Source organism: Clarias gariepinus, chromosome 3 (genome assembly GCF_024256425.1).
Source record: "Clarias gariepinus isolate MV-2021 ecotype Netherlands chromosome 3, CGAR_prim_01v2, whole genome shotgun sequence".
NCBI lineage: Eukaryota > Metazoa > Chordata > Actinopteri > Siluriformes > Clariidae > Clarias > Clarias gariepinus.
In genome coordinates, this window is record NC_071102.1 from 5,088,694 (window position 1) to 5,115,083 (window position 26,390).

The 26,390-nt window shown below is 39.1% G+C and overlaps 1 protein-coding gene across 9 annotated transcripts in view; it reads right to left on the minus strand.

The window, feature by feature from the left end:
• The window catches only part of chd9 (chromodomain helicase DNA binding protein 9), a 100,914-nt gene that overhangs the window by 42,919 nt on the left and 31,605 nt on the right, over positions 1 to 26,390 (minus strand). For 8 of the 9 annotated variants that reach the window (XM_053493385.1, XM_053493384.1, XM_053493387.1 and 5 more), the window contains one exon: positions 12,476 to 12,885. In XM_053493385.1, the coding sequence (XP_053349360.1) occupies positions 12,476 to 12,885 (410 nt within the window). Of the gene's footprint in view, positions 1 to 12,475; positions 12,886 to 20,166; positions 20,741 to 26,390 lie in introns of those variants that run through there. The other variant, XM_053493388.1, reaches the window with a different exon arrangement.

Below are 26,390 nucleotides of genomic sequence, written 5' to 3' on the forward strand. Positions count from 1 at the left end.
GACACTAATTATAGCTAAATTTATCGATTAATTAACTCTGACTTTAAGTTTGTAACATAGTTAAATGTAACAGCAATCTATTCGAAGAGAGACAGACACAGGGAGTAACAACAACTCGATTATAAAAAATTAGTACATCCCAAAATCAGTTGACCTGTTTAACTCCCATGTACTGGCACGTTTGCGCTTATCGTTCGCCAGTCCCTGGGCTGTAAGCGTGATGTGCTTCCTCGTGAACATGTGAAGCGAACCTTGCGATGCATGCTGTAAAGAAAAACACTATTCAATTAAGTTCCTATGTTTACACGAACAATGTTTCTTCAATTCCTTTAAAATCATCCTGATTAGAGTCCAACTTAACGGTTTTCACGGACCCTGATCTGACTGCTGAGAACCTTTAAACGGCCACCTATCATTCTTTGCTACTGCACATGCAATGAAAGAAAAGATTGCAAACGGTTTTCATCCATTTTTTTTGTTGATTATGTAGCAAGAGCAATATTCGAAGGAGATATCCATCTATCCATTAGTATATACCCCCAAATTTTCCAATAACAATAATTTATGCATATAATAAAATTGTCAAGTTGTTGTGTATGTACATTGAAGATATTTGTGAAAAAATAATTCAGCGGACACAAGATGAGTAATAGATTGTATCAAGGTTGTTTTTGGCATTTGAACACACTGAACAAATTTTAATGGGGTTTTCACAAGTGTATTTGGCCGAACCTGAGGTAACATAGTTTTTTTTTTTTTTTTTGCGATCAGCCCGCGAGAAGACATGGTACTATGACATTAAAATAGAAAACTCCCTTACATCATAAAAAAAAAGAAATTATATATATATATATATATATTCTTTGGTTCATATCAAAATTCAACAGATGGCGCTGTACGTTTTAACACGCGCTTGTGAATGTGTGATTAAAACCTGCAAAAAATATATATATAAGAATGAATAAACACGATCTCATACCTTCAATTCGCCGTTCCCTCAGACGGTGGATGAGATCTAAATGTTTACTGGTCTAATAATAATAACAATACGTACCTAATAAATAAACTATTAAGGGTTCGGACTCGTCCTACCGAGTTGGTCACACGACGCATTTTTATTATATTGGGGTTCGTAAAAATGCACATCTTGTAATAAAAAAACGCACCTTTTCCAACGAGATGCACAGGATCAGCTAGTGCCTGGCAGAGAGAGAGAGAGAGAGAGAGAGAGAGAATGCCATTCCTCTCAACTAATTAAGCTCCCTTGGCACATCTGGCACTGACATCACTATAATTCAAACCTGTCACCTCTAACGCTGGATATTATTCTCTTAACAGGAAGCGCTGTACTGTACGTCTCTAAGAGTTTAATTTAAGTCAGCTGGGGAAATCCTCTTATGCTGAAGAGCCAAAACTTTATGGACACTCACTGTAACCATCCCGTCTACGTGCACTCATTAAACATCTTGTTCCAAACTTATTTCCTTTACCCACTCTTCCCAGTTCAATTTTTATTTGTACTGTGCGTTAAACGATGTCGCACAGCAGCTCGACAGAAGAAGAAAAAAAGTAATAATAATAAAAATGCGAGGTACTACATGTTAAAAATTGTGTACTTTTGTGACTTCGTAAGCTTGTCCCTGATAAGCAAGCTATAGGTCATGGTAGCAAGGTAAAAAAAAAGATCACTGCTGTGTGCAGGTCTAAGCGAGTTACATCAGTTCAGCAATGTGAGCAAAAATGAAGAAAAAAGGAAAAAAAAAAAAAAGAAGTGTGCAGTGATTCATTTCTTTCTTTTTTTTTTTTTTTTTTTTTTGTGGTCTGAGGGTGTGCCTGGTGCCGAATCAACTCTTAGAAGAATGTAAACAGAACCGTTTGGATATCTGTAAACAAAATCCGGAACGATCCTCTAAAAAAGGTGAAAGTTTTTTTTTTTTTAAGAGAATCGTTACTGGTGACGAGACACGGATTCATCACTATGAGCCTGAGAGTAAACAGCAAAGTATGGAGCGGAAACATCCTCAATCAGTAAAAAAAAAAAAAAAGTTCACAAGTCAAGCATGAGCTGGAAAATTCATCAATGTTTACATTTTTTTTTCCCTTCCTGGGATTCTTAAGGGGCCAGAAGTATTGGAACAGGATCAGGATAAAGTTTCTCTTCAAGCTTATTGAGAAGCTGAAAACGAACCTTCAGATTAAACGCGGACACTTTTGTCCACGCTATCGATTTAGTTTTGAGGCTCAACCTTGTATAACTGCGGGCTTTGAGGTTAAATGTGCGACGGTATAACAGGAAGTGCGTTCCAGTTAGCACAAAGTCCGCTTTGTTGAAGTTACCAGCTGTGCATTAGTGGACATTTTAGATACAAAACTGTTTACGGCAACTATTTATGTTGGAGCGTGACAGTGTGGATGGATTTAATCCATATAGTGCAAACTGTTTATAAAGAGAGAGACGGGGGGATATATATATATATATATATATATATATATATATATATATATATATATATACATATACATATACACACACACACACACACACACACAAATACATACATACACTTTATTTATAAATATTTATATTGATAAAGTATGTTATTTAGTGGTATGTGATAATAGTAATAGTATATTCATAAAATACACATCACACTATTTTTCTTTTCTTGAAGTGTGTATACTTTTTTGGCTGACTCAACATACACACATACATAGAGTATACATCACTGCATCATACACCACACAGTGTCACTCCACCCTTTCTATTTCACTCAGATCAGTGCAGGAATCCTAAAATCCTCCTCGCCCGAATCAAGCAGCTCGTCTTTTCTCCTTTCTTTTTTCTTCTGTACAGTAATGAATAAATCCTAACGAACGCTGCACTAACACTCACTGCATTATTGAACTCCACCCAACACTGCATACGGCCGCGTCTAATGTATGCGTTTCGCACGACACGGAACTGCAAGACTCAGCAACTACATCCTTAAAGATCTCACAGAAATGCCTACCGAGTTTAAAGTCAGGATGTTTTTTGTGCTGCAGCGACTAAATCTTATTTTACAGAACTGATGCGGAACGCAGTATGTAAGCGTTCAACGAAAGAAAAGACACCACCTACATGATGTCTGCAAACTGCACGTACAATGACATTTACCCATAAAAGGTTTATTTAATGCCGATTTAGTTTCACGCGCATGGCCACTCACGCTAGTATCTCGTTCGTTACGGATACGAACTAGGTACACCGTTGCGAACGTTTAACGTTAAAGCGGTTACAGCACCCATCGGTTTGGTTTGTTTGGTTGTTTGTTGGTTTGTTACTGGATCACAGATCATTGAAACCAACTACAATGGGGAAAAACTAAATAAAATAAAATAGTGGATAAAATTATAAGATCTTTTAACATGACATTTTTTCCTTCATTCGGTGGAAGAAACTCTAAAAAAAATTTTAATTTGAAATTTTAATTTGAAACATTAACAGTAATCCTTTGATCTCTATAAACCGTTAAAAACACCCCCCCAAATTAAAAACGTACCGTTAACTGTCTCACGCTCACACACTTACACAATTAGTCTACTTGGTTTAAGGATTAAGTGTACATGAGATCTCGGGGTATATTACCCTATTTAAGTGCACTCCTCTGTTGTTTTATTTCGATCTAGAATGGCCAAGTTGATTTTTTTATTTTATTTCCCTAGGCAGAATCATCTACATGTACTTCTACTTCCTGTATTCAGTGTCGTGGCACGTGTACCAGGGACATGTCCTCAGATTGCGCACACACACAGAGACTTCCTAAATCATGAAATGAAACATGAAGGCTTTTGTACTCCCTTTGTGCAGAACCGTAAATCATAAAATGACTTTGTGGGCTTCATGATTTTCACTTTACAAGTTATGGTATCAGTATCACTATGGTTTACAGTCTGTTCTGTCAAACAGCCATATTTCTCACTAGTTTAAAAGTATTTAAAACTAGAAAAGTATTCATCACTGTAGACACTGAAATGCAGGGTAACTCGTAAGTCATTGATCAATTGATTAAAATGTCGCATCTCAAACGAGATGGTTTAATCCTGACAGTCTCTACTCTTCTGCTCCACACTCCAGTCCAGTATGTGTCAGTAATGCAAAAACTGTCCATTAACTCTGAAGAAGACTACGATGACGCAGCGATACTCTTGGAAAAATGTCATGTTTGCTGAAGAATAGAGGCACATATAGTTTGTGAGATTTTTAAGTAGTTTAAAAATTTTGGACCTTTAACATTTCTAAATTTACAAGAAAAAAATAATAAAAAATGATAATAGAATAATGCATTTTATTTTTATATAAAAAGGCGTCTTTCTGGTTACCCAAGGTCGCCTTCCAGATCAAACCAAGGATAAAGTAAAAAGATAAAACAAGTTAACATTGACACAAAGATAGCGTTTAGTAGTAATTATATTAAATAAAAAATGCGAGTGTCATAATGTAAGATGATTAAAAACAAACGACAATTCAAAAAGAAATTTAAACAAAATATCGATTAACATGCAGAGTCGGTTTCATCTCAGAGCTCTTAATGTGCGACTGTTGTTTTACTTTATTTTTCAAACTGTTGATCTTTGCTTCGCCCCAGGCTAAAATCATATTTTATAACTTATAAACCTGTTGTGGTTCTTGAATAAAGATCAGTGCTGTTTTACCAGTGAGGAGGCGCCAAAAAATCAAGATGCACCAATCCAATCCGAACATGGCTTAAGATGCAAGTGTTTTATCGCACTTTGATTAAAAAGCCGTTAAGTAGCATGTGACGGTCGATAACGGGCTTAAATGTATGATCACAAACCTGGAGTCATCCTGATTGCGTCTGATCTGTCTTTCTGACAGACTCGGGGAGGGATTAATCTCTGTTTGACAGTTACGTGTGATTTATACAACGATCTGATGAGAAGTCGAAGCTTTAGTTAATGAAAGCACAACAATGTTCAGCCTGTGTTTTTTTTCTTACAGTTCACCTTTTAGACAAAATATATGAAACAAAAAGTGATTGTTTTAACAGTGTACTGTTTTGTCTTTTCTTTATTAAAAAAGAAAAAAAAAGAAAGTCTCGGAAAAGTCGTTTATGAATAGTGCTTTATTCTGCTCTTTATTTAGGTTTCAGTTTCTTTCTACTAAATATTACACCATGACTAATCCCAGTACTGGCATTCATCTTGAACACGCACACAAGAAATTCAACCTAGTTAGGCGCTCATCGCTATTGCGCTTTTTACCCACAATCCACCAGGATTCCAGGACTATAGGAACCAGGGTGTGCTGAGAACTCAAGCGGTCAAGCTGACCCGTCCTCGGCTCCTCCTTTACGACCAAACGCAAGCCGCGATTATCATCAGCTCTTTATGGCGACGCCAGTAACCGCTGACGGTGCGTTCTCGTGCCAAAAACACAGCCGTGGGCGGAGAACACGCCAATAATGCACGCTCTGGCTGCACAAGGTCTTATGTGAAACGCGAAAGCCGAACTGGAATTATGCTGGCGCTAAAAAAAAAAAAAAAAAAAAGATCTTTTGTGTTGTCGACTGCTGATCTGCATCGAGCCGTCTATGAGGTTCCTTAACAGAGTTTGAAAACTGTAAAACCAAACAACTAGGGGTCGTTCAGGAAGAAATTATCTTTTTTTTTTTTTTTTTTTATACAAAATGGCTGAGATAGAGGTACAGATACAGTTCCCAGAGAATTAAAGTCACGAAAGGCACTTTCACTACACTATGAGAATAAGTTTCCTGGAAAGCAATTTCCCATAATGTACGGCAAATTACTGCAAACATGTGACGTTGTGTATTCTCATCAGACGCAGATTGGTATCCATTCCTTACAAATACAGCTTCAGATGATGTGATATTTATTCGTGGCCCCCGTTTCCTTGGTAACAATGCCGTCGGTATGGCATTTTTACTACACTCATTATTTATTTATATTATTTATTTACACTTATTTATTATTTTTACTACTATTTTTCCCAATAAAATGTCACTGAAATTGTGTTAACTTTCTGATGGAAGACTTCTCAACTTCACAGAAGAAATGTCAGAAAAAAAAATTATAATCATCATGAATGCACATGCTTGGAGAGATCACTTTGACCTTTAGTGAAGTCTCATCCCAAAAACATACAGCAGAAACCTGAGCTGTGTGTTTAGTTTAATAGGGAAAATAAAGGTGATGAGAGATGTAAGGAATGAGGCTAAACATCTGCGTCATTCATAAATAATAAAAAAAAACCCACATGATTGTAAGAATAATCAAAATGAGAGAAAAAACAGTATTTTATAACAACTGAATATTTCCATTGACATCAGACTGAATTGTAGCTTCTTTTTTGTATCTTAGGCCAAACGGAGCTAAAAATAAAACACTAGGGCATAAAAATATGTTTATTTTATTAGTTTCATGTGTGAAACAGCAATGCTTCTGAGTCCTAACGCTTGATTCCAAGCCGATGACTAACTCGCTTAGTGTTTAGAAAAAAAATCTGGATATGTCAAACCCTGAACTCGAGGTCCAAGCCATCAATCGTACAGCACAGTTACTCTGCTGCAACAGGAAATTGGATTACAACATCCTGTCAGTTAGACTTTTAAAACTGCAGGTTTAAAAAATACCAAAAAAATATATATATATATAACTCAATCTGTATCTAGTGCGACCTCTACTCTTGTACACTTCCTCCATGTTTCACTGTATTTTATCGTGCACAGAACGAGCTTCGACGCTGATCTTCTTACACAGAGCGTGTGGGGGTGTAAAATTAAAACACATCTATCTAAAAATAAAATAAATAAATAAAAAAAATCTGCCTTGCACAACCGGAACACGCATCCTGCTCGGCTTTTGTGCAGCTTGCAGCTGAAGTATTTGGGTCAGTCACACAGCTAATTTGTTTACCATAGCTGGCAAGTCTGTGCAGAAATTTCACACCCGCTGCCTTTTTTTTTTTTCCTGGAATGCTGAATATGTTCATACTTGGCCTTGTGATATAAAGCGCGCGATGCGGCGTCCTCTCAGATAGCAGAGAGAGAGAGAGAGAGAGAGAGATCGATTTTTATAGACGGTGCTCGAGTGTTTATTTAAATCCAGCAGAACATGAGGGACAAAACCAAGTCCAGGTGGTCAGGACGAGCCAGTATAGTGTCTGAGATAGAGCGCTGTAATCCATGGCTTTAACAAACAAAGAAAAAGAAACAATCCTAAGTCGTTCCTAGGTTGGGAATTTCACCCAATTTTTTCGTAGACAGACCATTATTTTGCCAGATCACCTTATCTGGTGAAAATACGCCACCTGACTCTGATAGTGTTGGTCCGACTGGGGCGGAGGACGGCCACATTGACAGGAGACATCCACACGGTGCATATCCCTCTGCTTTTTTTTTTTTTTTTAAATACATCCCTTGCGTCCTCGCATGTTTGATTAGGTTTGACGCAATTGGTAAAAGACATTTGTCCTGCACTTCGCGGTGTCGGAATCCTTGGATGTGAAATACACCAACACTTTAAGACCTTGTCACCCGGATTTTAATACCCAACACTAGTCTTTATAGACTTTTCTAGAGCAAGTCACTATCTTTATGCTGTAACTTCGGCTCGAGCTTGCTCTTTTCACAAGTACGAATACATAAGTAGGTGAAATTTTTTTTATTTATTTTTTTTAAACCTGCTAAAGATCACCTTATATTAATATATAGTAAATAACAGAAAAAATTAAAACGGCAGCAAGAAATTACGATTATTCTGTGTTAACGAGCTTAACAAAAACATCTACAAACATTTATCTAATTCGTCCACACAGGTTTCAATTTAATTTGACTCAATTGTGCTAATGTTTAATGTCCGATTCGTCTCGTTCAGCTACACCTCTTACAAGTATTAAAACTAAAAAAAAATTAAAAAGTATCTAATATGAACTGGAATGTTGTGTAATATGCTGTGTAACTTTGTTCTGTTCTTGATTGTTTAAACGTCATGTCTTATACAAAAGTTTTTTTTTGTCCTTCCGCTAAACTTTCCAATCCATTTGGTGGCAGCGCTGTACAACTACACAAACCTATGGTGAAAAAGAAGCGATACAATCAATTAAAGCATTTTTCTTTTCTGAAGACAACAAGAATTTACCGCTTGCTGAAAAAAAGTTTAAAATCAACCCCAAATCGAAAACCGACAAATGGATCCAATTAAATTAAACCATCAACAAGACTGACTCAACTGCACGATCAATTAAATCGACCCGGCGAGCTCAGTTAAATATATATATATATTCCGTTGTGATCATTCTCACGAGTTAAAAAGTCCAACAATACATCAAAAAGAATTTGCTAATCTCAGCCAATCAGACCTTCCGTGACGACTTGGGAGTTTTAAAATCTAAACGCTGACTCTTAGCATTAGTACTCAACGCTAAGTCCAGTTTTTAAGCTATGGATTCATTTCTTCTGTTTATTAAAAAAAAAATAATAATAAATAAATGTCTATTAGCTTTTAAAGGAAAACAAATAAAAAACTCGATCTGAATATGGGCTGATGTGTAAGGTTTCAGGATCAGTATCTGAAAGGAAAGTGGCTAAAATAGCTTCCGACGTTACTTTGGAGATCGCTGAGAGAAACTCAGACACCGCATGCCCTGTATAAATGCTGCTTTAATATCGCAAAGAGCCTCCAAATGAGGTAACTGATAAGTGCTGGACTTTTCTGCATGAGCTTTCAGAGAGGCGCTAATACAGATCTAAAGCCTCCGGGTCAAAACCCGATTCCTCTACTTCACCCTGCTGCGTGGGCCATCGCTCATATTAAAGAGTGAATAAAATAAATAAATAAATAAACAAACAGCGGGGGATGGGGTTTTTGAGGCAGATCGCTGAAAATTAAGTGTAAAATGAGAAGGATGGCAGTCATTAGAGGTTTGAGGTTCCTCCTGACAGGTGTGTCCTGGAGCAGAGCGCCAGTCTGTAAACGATGTCGCGTGTCAACACTGATCTAGGGTCAGAACTTACCCCTCTGATAATAACGCTGATGAGAAGACTAAAAAAGGAAAACTGATCCACAGTCAGTGAAGAGCCCCCTCTCTCTCCCTAACACACAGCCGTTGTATGTACAGGAGGACTTTCACCTCTACTCGACCTGAGCCTCAACTTATGGACAAGACCTGTTTTATCCTCATCCACTCACATTTGGACCGAAAACCTCGCTTAAACTACACAAGCGCACAAACAAGCACATCACTTTACAAATGTGTTAAACGTCTGATCTGGAGCTGATCTGATGAATCAAATCTTATGATCTCTAAACAAGGGGCCGAAAACTGGAAGGACCGTAAAAGGCAAAGAAAAAATCTAAAGATTAAATAGTAAGATGAAAATGATAAAACAATGGAATTAAAGAAATAAGTAAAGAAACTAATTAATGAGTAAAAAGGATTTTTAACATGACAAAAACAAAATTAAATATAAAATTGCGAAAAAGAAAGAAAAAGGGAGAGAAAGTAATGAGAAAAAGAAATTGTAAGGTGAAGGAGAAGGAACGGAAACAATGTAAAAAGGAAAGTGAAAGTAAAGGAAAGGAAAATGAAAACAAAAAGATAAGAAACGAAAAAGAAACAGGATGAGAAAAAGAAACAAAGAAAAGAAAAGAGTAAGGTGAGGATACAAAGAGTAAAGAAACAGGAAAAAGTGACAAAGGAAAAGAGACCGTAAAAGAAAAGGAAAAAGAGTAAGATGTGGACATGAAAATGGAGGAAAATCAGTAGGGGAAAGAGTAATGAAAAAAAAAAAGAATTAAAAGAAAAGGAAAATAGAGCAAAGATATGATATAAAAGAGAAAGGAGAAAGGAAATAGGAAATAAGAGAAAGAATAAGGTCAGATAATTAAAAATAAAACAGAAAAGACAGGTAAGGAAAACTAAGATAAGGATATAAATAGATAAAAAGAAAGGAAAGGCATGAGAAAGAAATAGGTAAAGAAGGAGTAAGGTAAAGAAAGAGAAGAAATGAAAAGAACAAAGGGAGGTGAAAATATAATTAAGAAAAAAATGGAAATAAAAGTCTAAGCTGAGGATATTAAAAAGAGAAAAAAGGTTGAATAATGAAGAGAAACAACAAAAAAGGAAAGAGAACAGAAATGAAACAAAGAAACGGAAAGAGTAAGGTGAAGATATACAAGAGAGGAAAAAACAAAAAACAAAAAAAAGTAAGGAAAGGAATTAGGTGTAAGAAAAGGAAAGAATAAGCAATGTTAAATTATATGAAAGAGGGGGAGGGAGAGAAATGACGGAGAAATAAAATAAAAAAAAGATTATGTCAAAGATTAAATAAAAAAAAAAAAACTGCTGCTTTCTAGTATAAAACCTGTTTTTTTATCTATAAACTCAATGAACTATTGTCCATGTATGGCTCGTCAGGTTCGAGTGTTACATAAGCGTTCACTGTTGACTTTTTAAAGGACACACACACACTCGAGTGCTGCTCTGTAGACGTGAGGAACGCCTGTTTGAACAAAGAAATCCGCTTCAGAGTCTGATTTTCTCTTGGCTCGTTCCGTTAGTCTTAATCCTGACTGCAGTGCGCTGACGTTTATATCTCAGGTGTGTGTGTGTGTGTGTGTGTGTGTGTGTGTGTGTGAGAGAGAGAGAGCAGATGATAGGAACGAAATCTGACATATGCGTGGTGTGAACTTTTGGACAGGCTTATGGTTAAAAACACTACAATCTGGAAAGTAAATCGCTCCGGTGTCACACCTGAACAACTCTGTAAAGTCAGAATAGGTTCAGGTTCAGCAGAGGGGTGGGGGGGTTGGTGGGGGAATTATTTCAAAATTATATTCTTTTTCCTCCGTTGTCACTCTGTCTTTAGCAGACAGTAAACAGACCTGAACTTTACTCTTACCATCTCGTGCGCTTTTAAACAGCTGAACGACCAAAAACCAAATTTAGAAGGAGGACGGGGGGATGAGAGAGGCCCTAATCTCTGATTTGACCCCAAACGGCTTTTGCTTCCTATCAATTACCCGCGCAAGACCTAAACAGCTGTGTATAAGGGCTTCCTGTTATTCAGAGGATTTTGGCTGAAGCTCGTTTTCAGACGTTAGAGAGCGAAACACAACAGAGTGAATAGATGAAAGAGGAGAAAGATAACCTTCAAATACAACCAACCAGAAATGTCAGGAGTTTAACACACACATGCACACACACACACATAAGAGACGAAGTGCAAGATTCAGCTACGGTGTGCTCGTCTGTGTCGAGTCCCTGAAATTAAGCCAAGTGTGTTCTCGCTTCAGGGTTGTGGAGTCGCGCTCAGTTAAAACCAAATCAAAACCGCGGCTTTGAGAAATGATGTGGGGCTTTGACCAGAGAAAGTGGTCTGGACTGTGACTCGACTCGCCAAAGAGTAAACCATGGATTGATTCACCCTTTTCGAAATGAACAGTGAACTGACTCAGGGGCATAAAAAAACAACCAGCGTACAGCGAGTCCTCGATTTACGAACATGCTCCTGGAATGAGACTCGTTTGTAAGTCAGATTCGTTCTTTACTCGAATATACAGTACAATGTCAATCCATTCAACTGAATCTTCGTCGCCTTTCCCCACAATGCCATCATATACTGGCGCCTAAGGTAAGGAATCTCACACTTGAAATCACGCGTGTCGTTTCTGAACCTTTAAATCGCGAGAGGAATCCCGAACGCCATTTTTGTCTCAAAACTATTTTCCACCATATTAGACTGTGAACGTTTGAAATTAGGATTATTCCCAGGACTGCTTCAAAGGACAGACATTTGCTAATCATCGTGCTCCAGGACTGATCCATCGAAATCGGTAAGACCGACTTATTTTTCACACACACAATATACCAGATTTTGGACATTTTATACGTTCACTTACACACTGAAAATATTCTATATAATTGTAAATATTGTTATCTGCTGCACTGCAGTGTCTATTGATTTTTTCCTAACTCGGATGTTTGTAAGTCGGTGACGACCTGTATCGACTCGGGCGGCATGAAGTAAAATGATCACGCTGTGTTCTGCTTGGAGCATATTTAGTAATTTTTATCCCCCTGACAGTTCTGGAGAACACCACGGATTGCAATAAACAACACAAAATAATTCACTTAATGATTTAATTCGCTAATTATTTTTCGGTGTTCGCCATGCACGAATGATTTTTGCCTCATTTCTGCACACTCTTTTCCGTCTCTCTCTCTCTCTCTGCATGTCTCATTAATGGATCATAGACTTCTAAGAGCACGGTTTCAGCCGCACACACACGCTATTGCTTCGTTAAACGATTTGCAGCATAAAATCCACTTAAACCAAACGTCTCAGGAATCAAAAGCATCTCGTTCCACGTTGGTACACGACAGGAACTGAACATGTAATGAATTAAGAGGAGGAAAAGGAGGAAGAGGAGGAGAAAGAGGGGAAGCTCTTACTTGATCAGACTCTTCTGCTTTTCTCTGGGAGACTTGATTCTGGCGCTTTTGCAGCCCTTCTTCACCTTGGATTTCGAGGATCCCGCTCTGCGCTTGTGCAGCTGGGACGAGCTGGGGAAACTCTCAGGACTCATGACACGCGGAATGTTCTTCTCGCCGCGCTCGCGCGCTCGGGCGATGGCCTCTGAGATGATGCGGTTGGCTTTCTGCTGTTTATCTTCCAGCGACGGCGTCGCCGTGTCCATCTGCTGCAGCCGCTTGGGGACGCGCTTCTCCGACGAGGACGAGTGAGAGGACGAGGACGAGGAAGACGAAGAGGACGACGAAGAAGATGAGGAGGAGGAACTGCTCTTCATCGGCGGGCTGACCAGTCGGGCCTGGTTGCTTGAACCATTAGTGTTTTTCGGAGGCTTGAGGGAGGGGAAAAAAAGAAGGTGTGAGTGCAAGCATAAAAATCCTCGCTTAAAGACAACTTTAAACTTTGATTATTGTAACAACAACCTTAAACGAATGAAATAGTGTTTTTCAGTGTTCATTGTTTTAAAAAAAAACAAAAAAGTGAAAATAATAAAAAATTGACTATAATGCAGTAAGAAGGAAATATAATAAGTAGGAAAAGAAGATAAGGAAGAATTTTAAAATAATATATGGAAGAAGGGACGGGGTTTAAAACAGGAAGAAAAATGGAGGAAGCAAGAAAGGAAATATAGAAGGGAAGGAAATAGAAAAATTTATTAAAGAAGGAACAGGAAGCAGGATGGAAAGAAAAATTAGAGACAAAAAAAGGAAAGGAAGCAAGGGAAATGAAATTCTCTTCTCTAAAGAGGAAGGAGAAGAGAATGGGTAAAGAAGGATATAAGAAAAGATAGAAAGGGAGAACAAGAGATAAGAGAGGAAACAGTAGGATACACAAAGGTATATAAAAGAATAGAAAATGTATCGATGGAGGAATGAGAGTAGAGAGAAGAAGGAAATAGGAAGAAAGAAAAATGTATAAAAACAAGGAAAAAAGGAGTAAGGGACGGAATTGGAAAATAATGTATATAGAAAAAGAGATGAAAAAGGGAGGAAACAAGAAAGTCTAGATAGATAGACAGATAGATAGATACCCACCAAAGAAAATTCCAGAAAATATAGTATAGAAGAAGAAAGGGAAATAGAAAGGGACGTGAACAACAACAAAAAAAATTATAGGAAGCAAAGGGGGAAAAGAAATGTAAAAGGAAATGAAGCACAGTCGACCCCTAAAATCTGCTGAGGTTACATTCGTTCCTAGAGCACCTGCAAATCGTGAAAAAAAACATGAATTTTAGATTGTCAAAAACGATACCTATTTTTATAGATTAAACCCTGTAACACCCAAAACACTTCTCAAACTCAGCTTCATACATTACTCTTTAAAAAAAAATATAATAATAAAAATTTAAAAAAGAATGTATAGGTAAACCCGTATTCAGTACAGTATTATATTGATGCGTTTCCCACAGTGCTATAATTTAAAATACCAATGTTACCCCTGTATGTACTGTAATTCATGCAAACGTGTTTTCTTTGGTTTGTTTACATTGGGGTTTATTGCCATATCAGTGTCACAGGGTATTTCATGGCACGATTTTCACAATTCACTATACGAACCAATAAAATAATTAGTAGCGAGGTAATAGGAGGAAACAGTTGAGAAAGAAACAAAAAAAGATGTATAGAGGAAGAGATGAAAGTAGAAAGAAATGTAAAAGGAAGTACGGAAGAAAAACAGAAAGGAAACAGGAAGAAAAACAATAAGCTAAATTGAACGAAAAACAGGAAAAACAAAACTGTGTAAAAACATTAGCATCAAATTGACTGCTTTCAACAGTATATATTCACACACACACACACACACACACACACACTGCAGCATCCACGTCATCACCGAAACATCCACTGTGACGTACATTATTGAGGAGATCAGTATTAAAGCATCGCTCTGGCTGAACCGTGCCATTTTCCCACCTGTGAAGAACAAGCCTGGAGGGAACACGGTGTTCCTTTCGCTAATTAAATTCTGCGTAAACCTGCTGTAGTGTAGTGTGTGTGTGTGTGTTCCCTCACGCTCTTGTAAGGGAATTCGATACAGGTAGTCTCTCACTTGTAATGTACAGCAGCAGGAACAGAAAGCACCGTCTCGATCAGGTATGTTTCAGACCTCATACTGAGGATCTAATGTCTGTAACAGGTTTATTTTCAGAGCAACAGACAAAAACCCTCACAGCGCAGAGGGGAGAAACCTTCCTGTCTCTTCTGGACTCGGCCAAGAAAAAAAAAAAAAAAGGATCAGAAAAACTCTGGGGTGAAACACAGCATCTTCTCTGTGGAGGAGTTTTACACCCAAGACGGCGGTTGTACCGTGGAGCTATCGGAGATGCCGCACACACACAGCTTTAAAACCTCTGGAAATCCTCCCTGTTTCCCCCCCCCTCAGACTACAGCTAAGTGACACAGCTTGTTCTGTCTGGAACACACACTAAGCCTGTGAGCAGCTGCTGAGCGGGAATGGTGTGTACACACACACACGCTCACTACTCACGCAGAGAAAATTCCTTACACGATTAAGTTAAAATATTACAGTTACGATATCGCAGGTATTTACAAAAAACAATAACACAAGGTTGGGATGAGAAAGCCGAGATCTCGCCATGTATTTAAAAAATATATATACAGAAGAGCCTTGGATTACGAACATAATTCGTTCCGGAAGCAGGCTCGTATTCCATAACACTCGTAAACCAAATTTTATTTTTTCATAAGAAATAATGGAAACTTAAATTATCTGTTCCACAGCCCAAAAAATTAAAATAATTAACACAAAAAGTAAAAATAAAACAAATTAACCTGCACTTTACCTTTAAAAAGAATCGCGAATTGTGTGTGTCTGTGAAGGCGAAAATATGAGGGGTCTGTGTGTGGGGCACGGTGTCCAATGACACGCGCACACACAGACACAAAGAGGAGGCTGAGCCTTGAGCACAGAGAAAAAATGGATCTTTAACCTGTCTAAAAATTGCTTTTGCTTTACATGCGCGCTGTACACACATGCATACAAACACAAAATAAAGGATGTTTTACACACACACACACACACACACACGTGGTCACAGTGTTATAGTAAACAGTACACGCGTGCATGAATTTTGATTATACCAGACAGAGATGTGCACTAAGACCCAGCAGGGAAGACGATTACCCACAATTCCGCAGCGCAAAAGAGCAAAAACTTGGCTCTGTTGTGATCACGTGATGCTTAGCATCAAAACAAAAAGCGCATGCGTGATACATGATACTTGTAAACCGAGTTTGTTCGTTTTCCCAAGTCAAAATTTATTAAAAATCTTTGCTCATCTTGCAAAACACTCACAAACCGCGTTACTCACAATCCGAGGTTTCACTGTATTTAAAAAAATATATTGTTACTAAATGTTCTTCCTTCTGAATTTTTCCAGAATTATTTTTTGGGGGTAGAACAGTCAGTATTTACTTTGTTGTTGTTATAAACTAAGAGTGTGCGCTCTGTGATTAAAAAATAATAATAATAATACGATTCCTTGCAATACCGCTTAGACAAAATAAGAAAGACTAGTCCTGGTCACCGTGGTGGTGTTTTTTTGCTTTTTCTTTCTGTAATTGTTTAATCGTCTAAGAGCTGTTTATTAATCCAAGAGCTGTTTATTAAGCATTAAGGAAAAAAATACATTGATCCAAAGTATAGGAACGCTCATGTGTACAAACTCGGGTGTGTAAAACGCCGGACAATGTATTTAAAGGTGATCTGATGTACAACTTCATACAAGCAAACCAGCAATGGAGGAATGGAATCTTTAACATAAAGACAGTGATTTGGGAAATCCATCACAAAGAGTGTGTGTGTACAACAGGAAATACTAGCTGGCTTACAATATGACAACGTTCTGCTTTGCCAGCTGTGTTGTGTTTATAATGTCGGTACTTTCAGGAACAGATGCTTACGCGAGTGATGCTGGTCATGTGGATGTAAGAATAGATGCACACTGCGACCAGAGCGTGATCTCCTAACCATCCAAGTTCATACATTAAAAACACAACCTGTTAGAAACTCGTCCTCCCTCTTTCTTCTTCTCGTTCTTTCTGCCGTTTCATTAATTGTTTATCATCTCATTTAATCTCTTGGTGAGGTGAGGAAAATTTCTTAAGAAAAACGACTCCAATCCTAAACTGGAGTTAAAAAGAACCTTAGGCTGCTGTAACGTGATTACATGGGAATTCAAAAGAAACTGTGTGTGTAAGCGCGTGTGATAAACTTACAAGAAGAAAAAAAAAAAAGCAAACAAATAAACCAAAAACAGGAAGTTTGCATTAAGAGTGCTATCTGCTAACGGTGTGTTAACCGTCCGATCAGACACCGTGACGAGCTGTAAAACCATAACAATCCTGACTCTCGCACACACACACAACCACCCCCAAGGACATACAGAGACAGACCTGTGTGAATTGCAGTCCTTTTAATGAACCGTTTGAACTAGAGACCAAATCACTTAGGCAATTAAATACAAATCTTCTTATATTAACAGAAGTCCATTAACATCCAAACAGCTGCTCATTAAACCTTGGACAACCCTGACACACACACACACACACACACACGAGAGACTTTAAAAGAAATTGATTAAAGCAGGAGCACAACCCTAGGAAAACATGTGGCCGTGATCTACAGGAAAATATCTGATATCAGGACAACTGGTGTGAGAACAGAAGCCCTAATTGTTACTGGGACTAGTGATTAAGAGATAAAGCACCAAGAAAGAAGAAGAAAAAAAAAGAAAGAAGATTATGATTAGAAATGAAAGCAACTTAAAAAAAAGGAAGCGAAGGAAGGAAACAGGAAAGAAATGATGTATAGTGGGAAGGTAATGAAAAAAAGTTATGAAAGGAGTTAAAAAAGTGGGGGGGGCGGACAAAGGTAAGGTAAGAGGAAGAAAAAAAAGAAAGCAATAAAGAATAAAGAAACAGTTATAGTATGTGTAATAAAGTCTAATATTAGTCTAATTATAAGGGCGGAAACATTAAAAAAAAAAACATAAAAAAGAAGCAAATAATAGTTAAACAGCATATCATACCGACATCAAATACCCTCGTTTCAATTTATATAAAAAAAATGAGTTTAAATAATATAAATAAATAAATAAAAGAGGTTATATATATCCAAAATATCAGGAGAGCTCATGAACAGAAGCAGATATATCACCGAGACATGTCTTGGAGTAAGGAAATGTCAAAACAACATGAAAGAAGAAGAGCAGGAAGAGTTATAGGAAAATGTGCAACAGAAATAAGAAACGTGTTGATGAAATGGACAATGGACTCGCACTGAAGGAACGTGTTAATGGGTAAAGCGTTTTCCGGCGTACAGAAAAATCAATCCATCCTCTTGCTCATTATTTTGGGAAGTGGATTGTTTAGGGAGAAACAGGACGGAAACGTAATTTTTTTTTTTTTTTTTTTTTTTTTTTTTTTTTAGAAATCTGAGCTGCAGTTATTTTGTAACATCCCCAATTCTGGTATGTATTTTAAATCTGGTATGCACGAAAGAAAGGGTTAAAGCACAAATCTCCTGGTTCGGCCTGAGGAAGGAAAAAATAACTGCTTACAATAAGTGTCTGCAACGTCTGAGGTATTAAAAAGATTTGCTTTGATTTGCACTTGTTTTTATTACATTCGCCATTCAAAAGAAAAATAGAAGGGAGGAAAATGGGAAAGGAAGTGTATGGGGGGAAAATAGGAAAAAAAGTAACACGAAAGACAAAGAAAAGAAACAACAATAAGACAGTTATTATTTATATCATCAAGTCTATATTAGAAAAAAAGACGAACGTAATTGTTTGAAACAGTACAACATATCGGCATCAAATCTATTGCTTTTAAAAGAACGTTACAACATCCCAAATATTAGGAGAGCTTATGTGTGAACAGAAGTCAAAACATTACCAGGACATGTCTTATGGTGTACGGAAGTGACGAGACAACACATGAAAGAAGAGCAGGAAGAACTAGGAGAGACTGGGAGAAAAAGAAACGAAAAACACACACACTGGTGGAACAGGTTAATTGGTAAAAAAAATTGTGTGATAGAGAAAAAAAATAAATCCATCTTCTCGCTCCCTGTTTACAGAAGCAGGTTGGTTTAGGGGGAACAAAACAAGAAGGGATCTTTAATTTTAACAAATCTGAGCTGCAGCTGTTTTGCAACATTGCCAATTCTGGTACACACACACACACATATACATATGACAGGAAGAAATAAGGGTTAAAGCACAAATCTCCTGTTTTGGACTGAGGGGGTCAGGGGGGCTGGGAATGTCTGCTCACAATAAGAGTGTGTCTGTTACGTCTGAGGTATTAAAAATAGTCGCATGAATTCGCCCTCGTCGTTTTGGGGTTGAAGGGTTGAGATGTGATTTCAGGGTGGGGTAAAAGTAAAAGGGATAAAAAAAAAATTTAAAAGAGAAGGAAAGAAAGAAAAAAAAACAGACGGACAGACAGCACGTCAACCATTCCGGCATGAATAATAGAGTCGGCAGCATGCCCCGGCCTGCTACACGATCATAACCTGAATTATACATGACTGCCTTTATTTCATTACACACACACAGATCCAGAGCTTAGAGAAGCGAAAAGAGAGGAGAAAATGGAGCACCTATAAACACACACACACACCTGAGCCGAGGCCTGATTCTGATGTTGAAATAAAGGGAATTATCTAGAAGCAAAGAAACAATAAGAGGGGGAGGTGAAGGAGGAGAGGAAATAAACAGTAATTCATGTGGAGGATAAACATGGCCTGCATAAGGCGAGTCACGTGACATACCCAGAGAGAGAGAGAGAGAGAGAGAGAGAGAGAGATATGTTAATCCATTTTAGGGAAAATATGAGCAGGAAAGAAAGGGTAAAATGGGATATGAAATAACAGGGGGGAGGGAGGGAGAGAGAAACAGAGGGAGGGAGAAAATGAGGGAGTTAACTGGAAAATGAAAAAGGGAATGGGATAGATAGAGAGAAAGAGAGAGAGTGTGCACCAGAGTGGGAGCACTGCAGCTGTGTAACACATCTATAAATAACTGAAATTACAGGCTTGCCAGCACTGCAGTGATTTCACCCCCTTTCTTTCTTTTTTTCTCTCTCTCTTCTCGAAAAGGGGGAATAAAATGAAAAAGGGAAGACAAATAAAGCTTGTTTATAACGCGTTACAACACACAGAAACTGTATAAACGCACGCGCGAGACCGGTGATGAATGATACACTCTAGATTAGCACCCGAGCTATCAGGGAGAGACACAGAGAAAGGGAGAGGGGGAAGAGGAACAGAAGAAGAGGGGTAAACAGGGGGGAACCTCTACTTAGCCTGCCACCCCGAGGCCTGGCCAACACCGCGCGTGTGAGTGTGTGTGTGTGTGTATGCTAACGCTAGCACTAGCAACGCGCTGCTGCTACACCGCCATGCTAACACGCCGAGCGGCTTAGCGCGCAAGATGGCGGCCGTCGCGCGAGGTTGCAGCGCGAGCCCCCAGAGCGCAAGCCCATCGCGCCCTCGCGCGCGCTCTCTTCCTTTCTCTCCAAATTTCTCTTTTTTCTTTCTATTGTTTCCCCCCCCTCTCCATCCATCCACTCCCCAACTCACTCACCCGTCCTCTCGGTCTCTTCACCGCCGACATCTTGTTGTCCCTTCCAAAAAAAAAAAAAAAGTCTTGTCCTTCCGCCGGGTTTTTTGTCTCTCCGCTACACGCGCTCGCTCGCGCCCTCTCTCTTTTCTCTCCTTCCCTCCCCAGCAGGTCTCTCCTCCTTCTTCTTCTTCTCCTCCTCTTCCTCCTCTCCTAGCCGGCCTTGGCGCGGTCACACTCCTGTACACCCGCGGAAAAACGAGGAAGCAACCGAGAACAACAACGCGCGCGACCGCTGCTCTGTCATGCTGCCGCGTGCGGCTCCGCTCCGTCTCGCGCTCCTCTCTCTCTCTCTCTCCCTCTTTCTCTCTCACACACACGCGGCCTGCACTTTTACACTCCTCTACTTCTTCCTCCTTTTTTCCCCGTCACATCATCTCGGATAAGAACAAACAGATCTGTTTTTATGTAGTATATAAAGAGAGAAAGAGTGAGAGGGATGCGCGTCGTTTTCTTTTTTCCCCTTTCTTCTCCTCCTTTTTTGTCGTTCCGGTCCTCTGGGGCGCGAGCGGAAAACGGAGCAATGCAAAAAAAGGCGACGCATCAAAATGCATGCAATGAATATTAGAGATGTCGTTAAAAATTCTCTCTCTCTCTCTCCCTCTCTCTCTCTATGAGAGCGCGTGGGCCAGCAGAGGGGGCTAGCATCGCCGTTAATGACATTAACGTCCACAAATTAACCCTAAATATACTGGATTGCATCTTGTGCTATATGCATCTATTTTTATTACAGTTCCTTCTGAGAATTCCACAACGTGAGGTCTTTTCTAAGCATTGCACACACACCTTCATCTATCCCTTCATTCATCCATCTACTACTGTATGTTGCTCTGCACGATTGATCAGACTCCCATTCATCCATCCACCATTCTACTGTAACTCATCTGTTGTTTGGCCCTATTCCTCAGCCCTCTCTACCGCCATCCATCTATCCAACCAATCGACCCACCTCTAAACAGATCTTGTGGTGGTCTGGGAAAATATACAGCATGCTCCTTTTCAATACAGACAAGACCCTTGGATCAAATAAACACCATGCGCTTCAAGAGAAGAAAAATCCCAATACCTGTATATTAATCAATAACTAAAATATTTATTTAGTTAAAACAAAAAATCCCTCTGAAGTATGTTGCATTTAATTCCTAAAAATGATTTTTTTTAAAACCCTGGAAGCACTTTTCAAAATGTGACTTTTATGCAGTACAATGATTTAAAAGATGTCGATTGCATGTTTCATGCTCTCTTTTTTTTTTTACAGTTAAATTTGACCAAAGTGATACAAGGCAACGGTTCCAGTTACGTGCAAATAATGAGTGTTGTGCATATTCCCAAATAAAAATTATAACTTTTATATTTTTGTGATGTATTTGCAAAAATCTCAAGAGTCATAATATTCGGTAAGATAAGCCAAATACATGGTTAAGATACAGATGCTAGAAAAATTCCCACTTTCATTCTTCCTATTCTAAGAAAAAGACAGGTCTATGAATTAAGAAAGTGTGTCTAAAATACAAATCTGAACTAAAACGGACAGGATGCAGCTTTTTAACTCAAACACTTGGCGGTTAAATGGAAATCCCCGGATATAAGCGCACCCCAGGACTTGTTTTGATTCCAAATGATGCAACAGCCATCTACACAGGAATCTAAGAGAGCTTTCACATTAGGCATGACTGATTTGTACCATGCCAGGAAAAGACTGCCCCAACCCGACTCCCAAACCAGCTAGCATTCACGTTATTATTATCGTTCTCTGTATTCGAGTATGCTTGCGTATTTACACTCTCCGATACAGCAGGTGGCAGTATGCACCTAGTTGGTTCGCGAGCCGCCTTTAAGAGACGATTTTCTTTTTCACCAATCAATTTCAGCAACACTAGCTGATTAGGTGCACTCGTGAGATTATGTATGTGGAAGGGGGCGGATAGCGGTTTCCTTAGAGTGAGTTATGGCTGCTCCGATGCAGCATGAGCAGCAGTTTGAAAAGATGCATGCGCCTCAAGTCTTCGCCTATAAACCTATCCGCCGATTCTGATTGAGAAAGAAAAGGAGAAAGTCAGAGAACGAAACCTAAATTTTAAAGTAGGCAGCTAAAAAAGAACGAGTTTTAACCACAAAGGGGCGGGGCTTCCAGTTTTCCAAACAGCAACACATCAGTCAATCATCCTACATTTATATGATGATGAATGGCTCATGTTGATTTTATTGGGGTGGTAAATAAGACAGTTTTTTTGCATATTTTAAGTGATAACACTTATCAGTGTCCTTCAAAGTGAAAAAAAGGAGCCTCTATGCAAAACGAGTAAAGTTTGTACAGAGGCTCTGAAGGGTGTAGAGAATGAAGCACGTATTTCTCCATGCACAAGCTGCGTCATCTTTCATCAGAGCCACTTTCTAAATGTTTTTTTTTTACTTGTTTGTTTTTGAGTGTTTAGATTTTAAATGATGTACCTGATATTAGAATACGTTGGGTTTGGACACACAATTGTAGGTCATTTTATTGTGAATCAATAACATGGAAATTAAGCATAGTTTTCTGTGTAGTCTGAAATAGTACTAAAGTCAGACGTACACCATGACGCGTCAATCAAACTGTTCTTGTCATTAGAGATATAATTAAATAATATACACAGAAGCATATGCATGGTGCATGTAGTGTGGTGATGATAACGTGTCCCTCATAGACTCTACAGAGAAATGGAGTGTAATGGAGTAAAAAGGACGTTATTGCAGAAGAACCTATTTCAGATATCTGACCTTGCTACGACCTTAACCCTTTTTGGATCATGAATGTGGATGACTTTCCCCCGTTTGTTTAAAAAAAGAATAAAACTCTGTGCTGACGAGTACAGCTGATGGACACAAGGATAAAGATGCTCGGTCGTCCCGAAATACATAATGTCTCCACCACCTAGTGGCCGAGGCTCAGAAACAGACAACATTATCTCAAATAAGTAAAAAAAAAGGGAATGATTTTGTTTTCGGTACACAACATGACTGAGTGTAGGAAAAGCAAGCTTAATTTTTCTAATAATCTTTTTAAAAAAGGAAAGAAAGAAAATGGAGTTAGTGGGAATAAAGAAATGTATTCTGTTAAGATAAAAAAACAGCTTCAACGCATACAGGATGAAAGAGTGTGTGTGTGTGTGTGTGTGTGTGTGTGGCAGTAATGTGCTGGCAGTGAGCAGCAGGGGGAACAGACACATGCTGACACAATCACGTGGCCTCAATGGCCCGGGCGCCATGGCAACCAAACAGTTAATATGCAAATGAGATGAAGTAGCTGTTCTCTGAAAGGGGGAGGGGCTTGTCTAAAAGGGGCAGGGCAAATGGACAAATCTGAATACTTATCTGACCAGAGAGAGAGAGAGAAAGAGAAAGAGAAGAAGAGTGAGACAGAAAAACAGACAAAGAAACAGAGTGAGAGAAAGAGAGAGAGAGAGATAAGCAGAGAAAATGAAAGAAAGAGAGAGGAGAAGAGAGACAGAAACAAAAGAGATAGAGAGAGAGACAGAACAGAAACAGAGGGAGATAAAAACAGACAAAAAAGACAGGGACATCACCAGTGAAAAGAAAAAGAGAAACAAAAAGAAACAAAAAAAACAGGAAAGATGGGAACAGAGAATGAGAGACAGAAACAAGTTAAAGAGAGACAGAAAAAGAAAGACAAAAACAGAGAGAGGGAGACAAACAGGGAGAGAGAAAAACAGAAAAGGTGAGAGATAGAAACAGAAAAAGACAGAAAGAAGGGAGACATCAGAGAAAAAAAGAGAAATACTGACAGAATCAGAGAGAGACAGAAACAGAAAGAAAGGAAGAAAGAAAGACAGAAAATATGAGAGATGGGAACAGTGAGAAAGACAGTAACAGGGAGAAAGAATGACATCAAGGGATAGACAGAAACAGAGAGAGACAAATACAGAGAGAGACAAATACAGAGACAGATACAAAGGGAGAGACGGAAACAAACAGAGAGACAGAAACAGAGAGAGAGGCAGAAACAGAAAAACAAATACAGAGAGAGACAGATACAGAGAGAGACAAATACAGAGAGAGAGAGTCAAATACAGCAAGAGACAGATACAAAGGGAGATACAGAAACGGAGAGACAGAAGCAGAAAGACAGAGAATGAGACAAACAGAGAGAGACAGAAACAGAAGGTGAGAAGAAGAGAGACAGAGAGAGACAGAAACAAAAGATGAGAGGACGAGAGACGGAGACAGAGAGAGACAGAGTGAACTCAGGTACATCATCACTTTCACTTTCGACTTGTGTGAAGCAGATAAGAGACGAATGAACTGAGAGAGACAGATCAGTCCGATTAGACACCACAGCGAGCTCAGTTAGAGCAAAGAGTAGAGGAACACTGGCCTGTAATAAAACCACTACAGTACACACACACACACACACACACACACACACACACACACACACATGTATTGATACGTCTAATGAACATGTCAGTTACACAGATCACCATTTCTACTGGAAACACTCCCACTGATATGAACACATACACACACACACACACACACACACACACACACAGAACAATGGCGTTATCTGAGGATATACGGTGTGCTAGTTAACCTAATATAGATTAGAGTGTCATGGGCTGCTGGAGAAAGATTAGGCTCCATAATTAGGACTGGAGCTGTGGGCTAATGTGGAGTTATAGTCTGCTGAGGAGAGAGAGAGAGAGAGAGAGAGAGAGAGAGAGATGAGGGGAGTGACAGAGAGAGATGAGCGCAATCTGATTAATGAAACAGGACATGATGTGTAGCAGTGTTTCCTGAACCCATTAAACATGGCAGCAGCTATTAATGACCCGTAGACGACAGAACACTGGCAACCCAAGCCCCCTAGCGAGGCCCTTTCCATCACACACACACACACACACACACACACACACACACACACACACACACACAGAGAGTAAGAGAGAGAGAGACAGGAGTATCGGCTAGCACACAGCTCTCTAGAGAGGCCTTTTCCAACACATGCATGCACACACACACACACACACACAAACACTTGATAGAGCACAAGTAAGCACATTGCACAGATCTCTTGAGGAGCTTTTCTAAAATATACACATGCACATGAAAAGTGTATGACCAGCTTAGCTCCCTGAAGACACTCATGTGTGTGTGTGTGTGTGTGCACAATTTCAAGCATGTGTTTTTCAGATGGCTTGATCACCGCCGCTTTAACACACTTTCTTCACCTCACCATCTATTTCCTGAAACCTTATAAAAGACGTGACAAAAGGACGTGCGGCGTCACCGTCATGTTACGTCAAAATAGTTCGAAAGCACATGACACGATACTTTGTAAACTACTTTAATTCTCAACATAAAAAAAAAAAAGCAAGCGCAGCTGTCGAGACAGAGTCTCGGAGTTCGGACATGACGGTGAGGCTCGTTAATGTTACGTGCTTTTCATTCCTTTATCTCGAGCGAGCGCTTCGTCCCCGGTCAGGGTCACAGTGAACCCGGGAACTGATCGCGCGACAGGAACGCACCCTGGATGAGACGCTTAATCACACTTAGGGGAGATTTAAATCAGCGATCTGGCTGGTGGGAGGTAAGAGGAAACAGGTGTCTCTGGATGAAAGGCGGTAAGAATGTGAAAGCCGAGCTCCTGAGGCACCGAGACGTCACGCGCCGACATTCAGTCCCCTGACATGACATTTAGGGCGCGATTATAATTGTGTATTTTTACCCTCTGATACAACAGGGGGCAGTATGCACTTAGCTGGTTTGTGAGCCACCGTTAAACAAGAGAAGAAGAAGAGAATAAGGAAGTCAGTCTTAGGGCTATGTCTTAATGGTAGCGAAATGCCAAAAAAGCGATGCTCTCGCGTGTTACCAGCTCTGGCTGTGCAGATCAGATAATGAGACGGACACGAGCACAGGTGTCTGAAAATGCTCCAGCTGAAATCATGCATTATATCATGGTTTTTTTTTTATTCAATCCTCCGACAAAACGTGCTATTTCAGTGTTTATGAGCTAGAGATGTGAGTCACCAGGGACGACCCGATCCGATTTTATCACGATAAACCTTTTTCAAGGATCTTGATTTTATAAATGTCTCAATTTAATATTTGATTTTTTTTATTATGCCAATGTGTGAATAGTTTAGAGCACCATTTATAGGATTATCGAGGAACTGCAACTTCAAACG